The sequence below is a fragment of the Cherax quadricarinatus genome, chromosome 4, assembly GCF_038502225.1.
Source record: "Cherax quadricarinatus isolate ZL_2023a chromosome 4, ASM3850222v1, whole genome shotgun sequence".
Taxonomy (NCBI): domain Eukaryota; kingdom Metazoa; phylum Arthropoda; class Malacostraca; order Decapoda; family Parastacidae; genus Cherax; species Cherax quadricarinatus.
Window position 1 is genome coordinate 46657457 of NC_091295.1, and position 10000 is coordinate 46667456.

General features: G+C 44.9%; 1 protein-coding gene across 1 annotated transcript in view; it reads right to left on the reverse strand.

Moving 5' to 3' along the window:
• The window catches only part of LOC128684347 (uncharacterized), a 60241-nt gene that overhangs the window by 7593 nt on the left and 42648 nt on the right, over window positions 1-10000 (reverse strand). Inside the window, exon 2 of the mRNA XM_070098235.1 lies at window positions 2089-2224. Within this exon, the coding sequence (XP_069954336.1) occupies window positions 2089-2224 (136 nt within the window). The remainder of the gene's footprint in view (window positions 1-2088; window positions 2225-10000) is intronic.

The following is a 10000-nucleotide window of genomic DNA, read 5'->3' on the forward strand; positions in this document are numbered from 1 at the left end:
GGCGAAACGTTTCCTCAATAAAGATACCCAAGAGTTGCACATGTGTCTAATTTATCAACAACACGGGGTTACAACACAACATTGGGTTACAACAACACGGGATTACAACAACACGGTGTTACAACAACACTTGGTTACAACAACACGGGATTACAACAACACGGGGTTAAAACAACACGGGGTTATAACAACACGGGGTTACAACAACACGGGGTTACAACACAACACGGGATTACAACAACACGAGGTCACAATAACACAGAGAGAGAGAGAGAGAGAGAGAGAGAGAGAGAGAGAGAGAGAGAGAGAGAGAGAGAGAGAGAGAGAGAGAGAGAGAGAGAGAGAGAGAGAGAGAGTCGGTACAGCAGGTAATCAGAGCAATAACACAAGTTTAATGTGATATAACACTTGATTTAACACACTATAACACGACCACCAGGGAGACAACACGTGTTCTATCATGGGTGTGCTGATACTGGTGGTTGATGGTGGTTGTTGTTGCTGGTTGATGGTGGTTGAAAGTGGTTTGATGGTGGATGATGATGGTGGTTGTTGTTGATAGTGGTTGATGGTGGTTGATGATGGTTGTTGGTGGTGGTTGATGGTGGTTGATGGTGGTTGTTGTTGGTGGTTGTTGTTGGTGGTGGTTGTTGTTGGTGGTTGTCGTTGATGGTTGTTGGTGGTTGTTGTTGGTGGTTGTTGTTGGTGGTTATTGTTGGTGGTTGTTGTTGGTGGTTGTTGTTGGTGGTTGATAATGGTTATTGATGATGGGTGCTGATTTTAATTCTTGGTGATAGTTGTTGGTGGTTGTTGACTGTGATTAATGGTGGATGCTAGTAGGTGTTGATGGTGGTTGATTGTGGTTGATGATGGTGGTTGATTGTGGTTGATGATGGTGGTTGGTGTTGCTGGTTGATGGTGGTTGATGGTGGTTGTTGTTGGTGGTTGTTGTTGGTGGTTGTTGATTGTGATTATGTGTAGGGTAATAGTGAATTTTCATTATAGCTGATTGTGTGGTGATAATGGTTGTTGCTTGTGCTTGCTCGTGGAGGTGATAGTGATTGTTGTTTTGTGGGGAGGGTGGATGTTATTGATTGTGGTTGACTGTGTGGTGATGGTGGTTATCGATTGTTTGTTCAACTGATTGTCGTGTGATGAGAGAGAGAGAGAGAGAGAGAGAGAGAGAGAGAGAGAGAGAGAGAGAGAGAGAGAGAGAGAGAGAGAGAGAGAGAGAGAGAGAGAGAGAGAGAGAGAGAGAGAGAGAGAGAGAGAGAGAGAGAGAACAAATTATATATATATATATATATATATATATATATATATATATATATATATATATATATATATATAATATATATATATATATATATATATATATATATATATATATATATATATATATATATATATATATATATATATATATATACTTAAGCAAAATATGTTAATTTATATATCTACAACCATCGTTCACAATTAACAAGCATACATACATACATACTTACCTAGAAGCATATGTACACATAAACATACATACATAAAATCACTTAAATACACTCACAAATGAAAACTTTAAAGAGTAATGAAGGTATCTGCTGAAGAGGACCTTAACTAGAGATACTGATACACAGTTCATAACATTTAATGTTTCTGTTCCTTCTGGATTTGTTCAATCTTCAAGGGAGGTTCCTTGATGCTGGTGAAGGGCTTTTGATCCAATGCAGTGGACCTGTGCTCCAGTTCCTTGAATCGAGCCTGAATGACTTCTATTCCCCCAGGCGCTGTTTGTTCGCCTAAGAGGCTAAGCGCTCTCCCATGAATGTAATAATAATAATAATAATAATAATAATAATAATAATAATAATAATAATAATAATAATAATAATTAATAATAATAATCATATGAAACATCATCATGATCATCATTGGGATTTATTCAGTCACTTTGAACGCAGCCAAGTAATTCCTAAATTTGAACTTCTCAGCCTAATAGGCAAATACTAACTAGGCACTCACAATCAAGTTCTCACAATCAGGTTCCTACAATCAGGTGCTTACAGTCAGGTGCTCACACGACAAGTCACTTACCTACCACCATGAGGCTACCATGTCCCGTGACGGTGTTAAAGTCAGGTCCCTCCGCCGACACCTCACAGCGGTACTGACCAGAGGTGTTGAACCCTACAGCGAGCAGCACTACTCGCCCAGGCTGCGTCAGCGTCTCCTGCGGTACGCCGACCTGCGTCGACACAGCGTACGGCAGGCGTAATCATATTACATGATCGTACGGCAGCCGTAGGAACGTCCGTGCGGGAGAGATATGATAATTTTGTAAGTATTCTCATGTTGTTAGTGTATGTATGTATATATATATATATATATATATATATATATATATATATATATATATATATATATATATATATATATATATATATATTCGTGTGACACAAATGTAAGAAGTATTTTCTGGTAGTTCCCCTTCCAATTTCTGGCACTGTGTGCTGTGTATCCCTCAGAGTACGTGTCCTGTTGTGTGCATCCCCTAGAGTACGTGTCCTGTTGTGTGCATCCCCCAGAGTACGTGTCCTGTTGTGTGCATCCCTCAGAGTACGTGTCCTGTTGTGTGCATCCCTCAGAGTACGTGTCCTGTTGTGTGCATCCCTCAGAGTACGTGTCCTGTTGTGTGCATCCCCCAGAGTACGTGTCCTGTTGTGTGCATCCCTCAGAGTACGTGTCCTGTTGTGTGCATCCCTCAGAGTACGTGTCCTGTTGTGTGCATCCCCCAGAGTACGTGTCCTGTTGTGTGCATCCCTCAGAGTACGTGTCCTGTTGTGTGCATCCCTCAGAGTACGTGTCCTGTTGTGTGCATCCCTCAGAGTACGTGTCCTGTTGTGTGCATCCCTCAGAGTACGTGTCCTGTTGTGTGCATCCCTCGGAGTACGTGTCCTGTTGTGTGCATCCCTCAGAGTACGTGTCCTGTTGTGTGCATCCCTCAGAGTACGTGTCCTGTTGTGTGCATCCCTCAGAGTACGTGTCCTGTTGTGTGCATCCCTCAGAGTACGTGTTCTGTGTGTTCCCCATAATGTGTGTCTTCGTATTTCCCAGTGTAAGTGCCCACCTACAGTATGCATATATCCCCGGGTATGCGCGTCTGTGAATACATCGGGAGTGCTTGTACACCCATGTGTATATCCCCGGGTGTGCGTATCCCCCACTATCCCATTTCATACCTACGGTAATTCAGGTATCCCAAGATTAAGCAGGCGAGGCAAGTACCACTCCTAGTAGACGCAGGTGTGACCACCGGGACTCCCGGTATTCCCAGTATCCCCGAGTCATGTATATCTCCTCCCCCCTTACACATTTCCAATTCCCCCCAAGCGTCTGCCTCAGTGACGCATCCTCTACGTCCCTTCCTGCGTCTCAGAGTCTTAAAGTTTAACGCAGTTACCGTAATCGTAAGTATAGGCAGCTGACACACACACACACACACACGCACACACACACACACACACACACACACACACACACACACACACACACACACACACACACACACACACACACACACACACACACACATACTCACGGATCTTTCTTGCTTGTAATTATTATGCGGGTAATTAAGGTAATTAGAAATTATTCCGGCGGTAATTATCCTGTCCGATAATTAAAGAGCGCATTCCCATTTTCTCTTGAGAGAAAATGGGAATTATATCCTATTAAAGAAATAGATTATTGAATAAAAAAGTGGAATAGAAGAAGAAGAAGAAAAAGAAGAAGAAGAAGTAGTAGAAGAAGAAGACGACGAGGAAGAGGAAGAAGAAAAATGAGAAGAGGAAGAGGATGAAGAAGAAGAGAGAGAAGCAAAAGAAGTGAAAGAAAAAGAAAATAAAGGGAAGAATAAAAAGAAGAATTAATAATAACAATAATAATAATAACAATATTAATAGCAATAATAATAATAATAATAATAATAATAATAATAATAATAATAATAATAATAATAATAGTGAGGTAAGCGCACTATAAGAGACTAAAGGAAGAGAATGTAACTTAACCTATGAAGAAATGGAAACAGGTGAGACATAATCCGGACATAAGAGATACTCAGTGGAAATGTCAGAGTGGATAGGGAGGGACCATTTGAAGGGGACGGGTGCTAGGTAGCACAGATGGAAGCTGAATTAAAATGAGATTTTAGGAAGTACTTTTTCAGCCTCGAGATTGTAAAGTATAGACTGAGAGGCAGGAAAAGTTACTGAGCCTCGACCCCCCCATCCATACAATGGTGAGTACACACATACACGCACACTGTATATATATATATATATATATATATATATATATATATATATATATATATATATATATATATATATATATATATATATATATATATATATATAACAATAAATTTGCATCATGGCAGCTCCATAAAATACAAAAATAAATACATTTTACAGGATTTTTGGTCTGTGGGAAAAATCACAAATAGAAATTTAACAGTGTGTAATTTTTCAGCATATAAATTCATTCTAAATAAACAAATTAGTTGGAAGTGATAATATATATATATATATATATATATATATATATATATATATATATATATATATATATATATATATATATATATATATATATATATATATATATATATATATATATATATATATATATATATATATATATATATATATATATATATATATATATATATGTATATATAAAATCTGTCAGTCCTGGAGGTGATTCGAAGCTGTGCACTCGTCATCAGTGTACACAGTAGCTTCGCCACACAGCCAGTCTTCTGGTGTCTCACGTAAGGGCAAAGTTCACTTATACATGTGTATTAATGTGAATGACTGTGTATAGGTTGTGTGAATGACAGTGTTACGGGTCATTCACGAAGTTTACGACTTGTGAGCGCCTTCTGCCAGCCCACCTCTCAAACTATCATTGTGGATGGTAGGTGACGTGTGGTTTAGTGACCTTCCTTAGGTCACCTGACAGTGCTCCCCCCGGAGAGCTTGTAACTATCGGTCTGCCGTGTCAATCTCTTCATTTCTGTTCACTTTGTTCTTGGATAATCTAGTTTTCTTGTTGTTACTGCTGCTAGTTGTTTAAACTTGATGCGTCTTGATGTGATGTTTTGTGTAAACATTGATAAACTTACTCTGCGAATTTTTATTTTTTTTCTGCAGGGTAAGTGCTGAGTTTCTTTCTCCCCCCTCCCCCTGGTATCACTTGGAGTAAGGTATACTTGTTTACGTTCTCTGGAATATACACTGACACGTTAGTATATATATATATATATATATATATATATATATATATATATATATATATATATATATATATATATATATATATATATATATATATATATATATCTTTGAGAACAGAGACTATCTCTTAACGTGGTGGACAAGCCTCGTTTGATGTCGCTTGGTTGTTTAATCTGGATTTAAAATCAATCTTCTACACTAGGATCATTAAGCCTGCACGTCCCTTATCCACCACCAGTCAGGGATTTAACCACACTCTCAGCGTATATACACTGACAGACATACACCTCTCCGTGTCTACACTCTGTATTCGAGGTCAGCTGTCACACGGGAATAATATATGTATATGCGGAGGTTCGGTTGGTGTCACACTAAGGTTGATGCAACAATTAGAAGTTATTTGTTTCAGAATTATAGACATTAATCAGTATAAATTGTAGGTTGGTGTTTGGAAATATCTGGATATTTCGACTCACACCAGGGCCCCTCCTTAACAGTATTATTTTCTGTCAGGCTAAATATTTGTAAAATCGCTTATCATAAAATTGGGCTTCCTTGGGTCGAGTCTTAGCTCTTGGTCCTTTCTTATAACCTACATTAGACGCAGCTTTGGTTCCTAGTCCTTTTCAAGTCATCCAGGGCATTCCACTTTCTGGCCACTCTATATCACTTAATGTCTACGTCGCTCACATATAACGGAAAGAGCACCAGTCATATGACCGATCCTTGTGGAACCCCACTCGTCGCACTTTCCCATCGTGATACCTCTTCCAGGAGAGTCACTCTATGTCTCCTTGGCTTTAGTGTTCTTCTTTCCCTGTTATCCCTGACTTATCCACTAGATTTTGGCTTTCTCTTGCGTGGTACAGTGTCGCAGGACTTCTTGCAGTCCAAAAATATGCAGTCCACCCATCGACGTCTCTTCTGTCACCCTGTTAAAGAACTCCAACAGGTTTGTGAAATAGAGTTCACCGTCTCTAAACCTAAGTGTGTATGTGTGTGTGTGTGTGTGTGTGTGTGTGTGTGTGTGTGTGTGTGTGTGTGTGTGTGTGTGTGTGTGTGTGTGTGTGTGCGTGCGTGCGCGTGAGTGTATGTGTGTGAGTGTGTGTGCGTGCGCGTGAGTGTGTGTGTGTGAATGTGTGTGCGTGCGCGTGAGTGTGTGTGTGTGTGCGTGCGCGTGAGTGTGTGTGTGTGTGAGTGTGTGTGCGTGCGCGTGAGTGTGTGTGTGTGCGTGCGCGTGAGTGTGTGTGTGTGTGTGTGTGTGTGTGTGTGTGTGTGTGCGTGCGCGTGAGTGTGTGTTACGTGTAAGCATGAGTTCATTTTTTTCAACTTCTGGCAGTTGCCTCAGAGGTGAAGGTGATGTACATGTATCTCCCCGTCCCCCCAACTCTTTGGTCCCTTCTCCCTTTCCCCTCCCCTCACCACATACCCTCTCCTCCATCCTCTTTCCTCTCCCCTCCCCTGTCCCATCCACCCCTATCCATCTATTCCCCCATTCCCCTCCCCCTCCCACCACCTTCATAAATATTCCAGCTTAACAAAACTCTACGTGATGCTGTTGTGAATTCTCCCGCTACTCAGGGCGGCACTAGGACCCGATGAGCAATACCTGATGCATCATCCCCCCCCACCCTACAACCCCTCCCCTCCCCATCCTATCCTCCCTAAATCCTCCCCCTCTCCCTCATTCCCTCCCTCCACCCCCCCACACACAGTTATAAGTAATTCATAACGGAGTCGATACATCGACTCTGGGCCGGACTGTAGACAAGGGGATCATGTTAAGCAGACCAGACGTTCCCAGCTTACGTGATGAGTTCCACAAGTTAGTGTCCGGCTTTATATCGAGGTTTGTTGTAATGGGGGACTTTGTGAACTTTGATGAACCTCCCGCGAGGGATAATGATGAACCTCCCCCGAGTGATGATGAATCTCCCGCGAGCGATGATGAACCTCCCGCGAGCGATGATGAACCTCCCGCGAGCGATGATGAACCTCGCGCGAGCGATGATGAACCTCCCACGAGCGATGATGAACCTCCCGCAAGCGATGATGAACCTCCCGCAAGCGATGATGAACCTCCCGCGAGGGATAATGAACCTCCCCCGAGCGATGATGAACCTCCCGCGAGCGATGATGAACCTCCCCCGAGCGATGATGACCTCCCGCGAGCGATGATGAACCTCCCGCGAGCGATGATGAACCTCCCGCGAGCGATGATGAACCTCCCGCGAGCGATGATGAACCTCCCGCGAGCGATGATGAACCTCCCGCGAGGGATAATGAACCTCCCCCGAGCGATGATGAACCTCCCGCGAGCGATGATGAACCTCCCCCGAGCGATGATAAACCTCCCGCGAGCGATGATGACCCTCCCGCGAGGGATAATGAACCTCCCCCGAGCGATGATGAACCTCCCGCGAGCGATGATGAACCTTCCGCGAGCGATGATGAACCTCCCGCGAGCGATGATGAACCTCCCGCGAGCGATGATGAACCTCCCGCAAGCGATGATGAACCTCCCGCGAGCGATGATGAACCTCCCGCGAGCGATGATGAACCTCCCGCGAGGGATAATGATGAACCTCCCCCGAGCGATGATGAACCTCCCGCTACCGATGATGAACCTCCCGCAAGCGATGATGAACCTCCCGCGAGCGATGATGAACCTCCCGCTACCGATGATGAACCTCCCGCAAGCGATGATGAACCTCCCGCGAGCGATGATGAACCTCCCGCTACCGATGATGAACCTCCCGCAAGCGATGATGAACCTCCCGCGAGCGATGATGAACCTCCCGCTACCGATGATGAACCTCCCGCAAGCGATGATGAACCTCCCGCGAGCGATGATGAACCTCCCGCTACCGATGATGAACCTCCCGCAAGCGATGATGAACCTCCCGCGAGCGATGATGAACCTCCCGCTACCGATGATGAACCTCCCGCTACCGATGATGAACCTCCCGCAAGCGATGATGAACCTCCCGCGAGCGATGATGAACCTCCCGCTACCGATGATGAACCTCCCGCAAGCGATGATGAACCTCCCGCGAGCGATGATGAACCTCCCGCTACCGATGATGAACCTCCCGCAAGCGATGATGAACCTCCCGCGAGCGATGATGAACCTCCCGCTACCGATGATGAACCTCCCGCAAGCGATGATGAACCTCCCGCGAGCGATGATGAACCTCCCGCGAGCGATGATGAACCTCCCGCGAGCGATGATGAACCTCCCGCGAGCGATGATGAACCTCCCGCGAGCGATGATGAACCTCCCGCGAGCGATGATGAACCTCCCGCGAGCGATGATGAACCTCCCGCGAGCGATGATGAACCTCCCGCGAGCGATGATGAACCTCCCGCTACCGATGATGAACCTCCCGCAAGCGATGATGAACCTCCCGCGAGCGATGATGAACCTCCCGCGACCGATGATGAACCTCCCGCGAGCGATGATGAACCTCCCGCGAGCGATGATGAACCTCCCGCAAGCGATGATGAACCTCCCGCGAGGGATAATGATGAACCTCCCCCGAGCAATGATGAACCTCCCGCTACCGATGATGAACCTCCCGCGAGCGATGATGAACCTCCCGCGAGCGATGATAAACCTCCCGCGAGCAATGATAAACCTCCCGCGAGCGATGACAAACCATCCGCGAGCGATAACAGTCAAGTGACTCATGATGGTTATAATAACAATTAGGTGATTCATGATTGGTAAAACAATCAGGTTCATGATGGACAAAATAACAATCGGGTGAATCATAATGGGTACAACAACAGTCGGAAGATACCTGATCAAGCTCGTCAATAAATTAGAAAAAATGCAAAGGTTTTCAACATGACTAGTCCCGGAGGTAAGGGGTATGTCCGAAAAGAATTAGTTAGTTAAATATTCGCCGGTATTCTCCCGGCCCGGGCCTTTTCCAAGTGGTGGCCCGGCCTTGGCTCCCTCTTTAGGGAGTGTCTGAGACCTAAGTCTCCCATGGAAGGAGGCACAAGTACCTCCTCATCTTTGGGACAAACTGTCCCCAGGCCTAGCCACAAGCTAGGCTTCTCTGGTCTGCCATCCCCGCCCCAAGGGGGCTAATGGGAATGACAGTCTTATGAGCTAAAGGCTCGGGCTCAGGCACCTACCCTACCCTAGAAGGGTTAGGCATGGTGTCGATCTCCGAAAAGAAATTAAGAGAGATCAATCTGACGACACTGGAGGACAGGAGAGACAGGGCGGGGGAATCATGATTACATCAGAGATGGGACACAGCAACAAGGGGTCACAACTGGAAGTTGAAGACACAGACGTGCCACAGGGATGTTAGGAAGTATTTCTTCAATTATAGAGTTGTAAGTTAGTGGAACAATCTGGAGAGTGAGGTAATGGAGGCAGGATTCATATATAGCTTTTAAGAAGAGATACGACAAAGCTCATGGAGCAGGAGAGAGAGTGGATCAGTAACGACCAGCGAAGAGACGGGGCCAGGCGCTATATTTTTTATTAACACATCGGCCGTTTCCCACCAAGGCAGGATGGCCAGAAAAAGAAAAACTTTCACCATCATTCACTCCATCACTGTCTTGCCAGAGGTGCGCTTACACTACAGTTATAAAACTGCAACATTAACACCCCTCCTTCAGAGTGCAGACACTGTACTTCCCATCTCCAGGACTCAAGTCCTACCTGCCGGTTTCCCAGAATC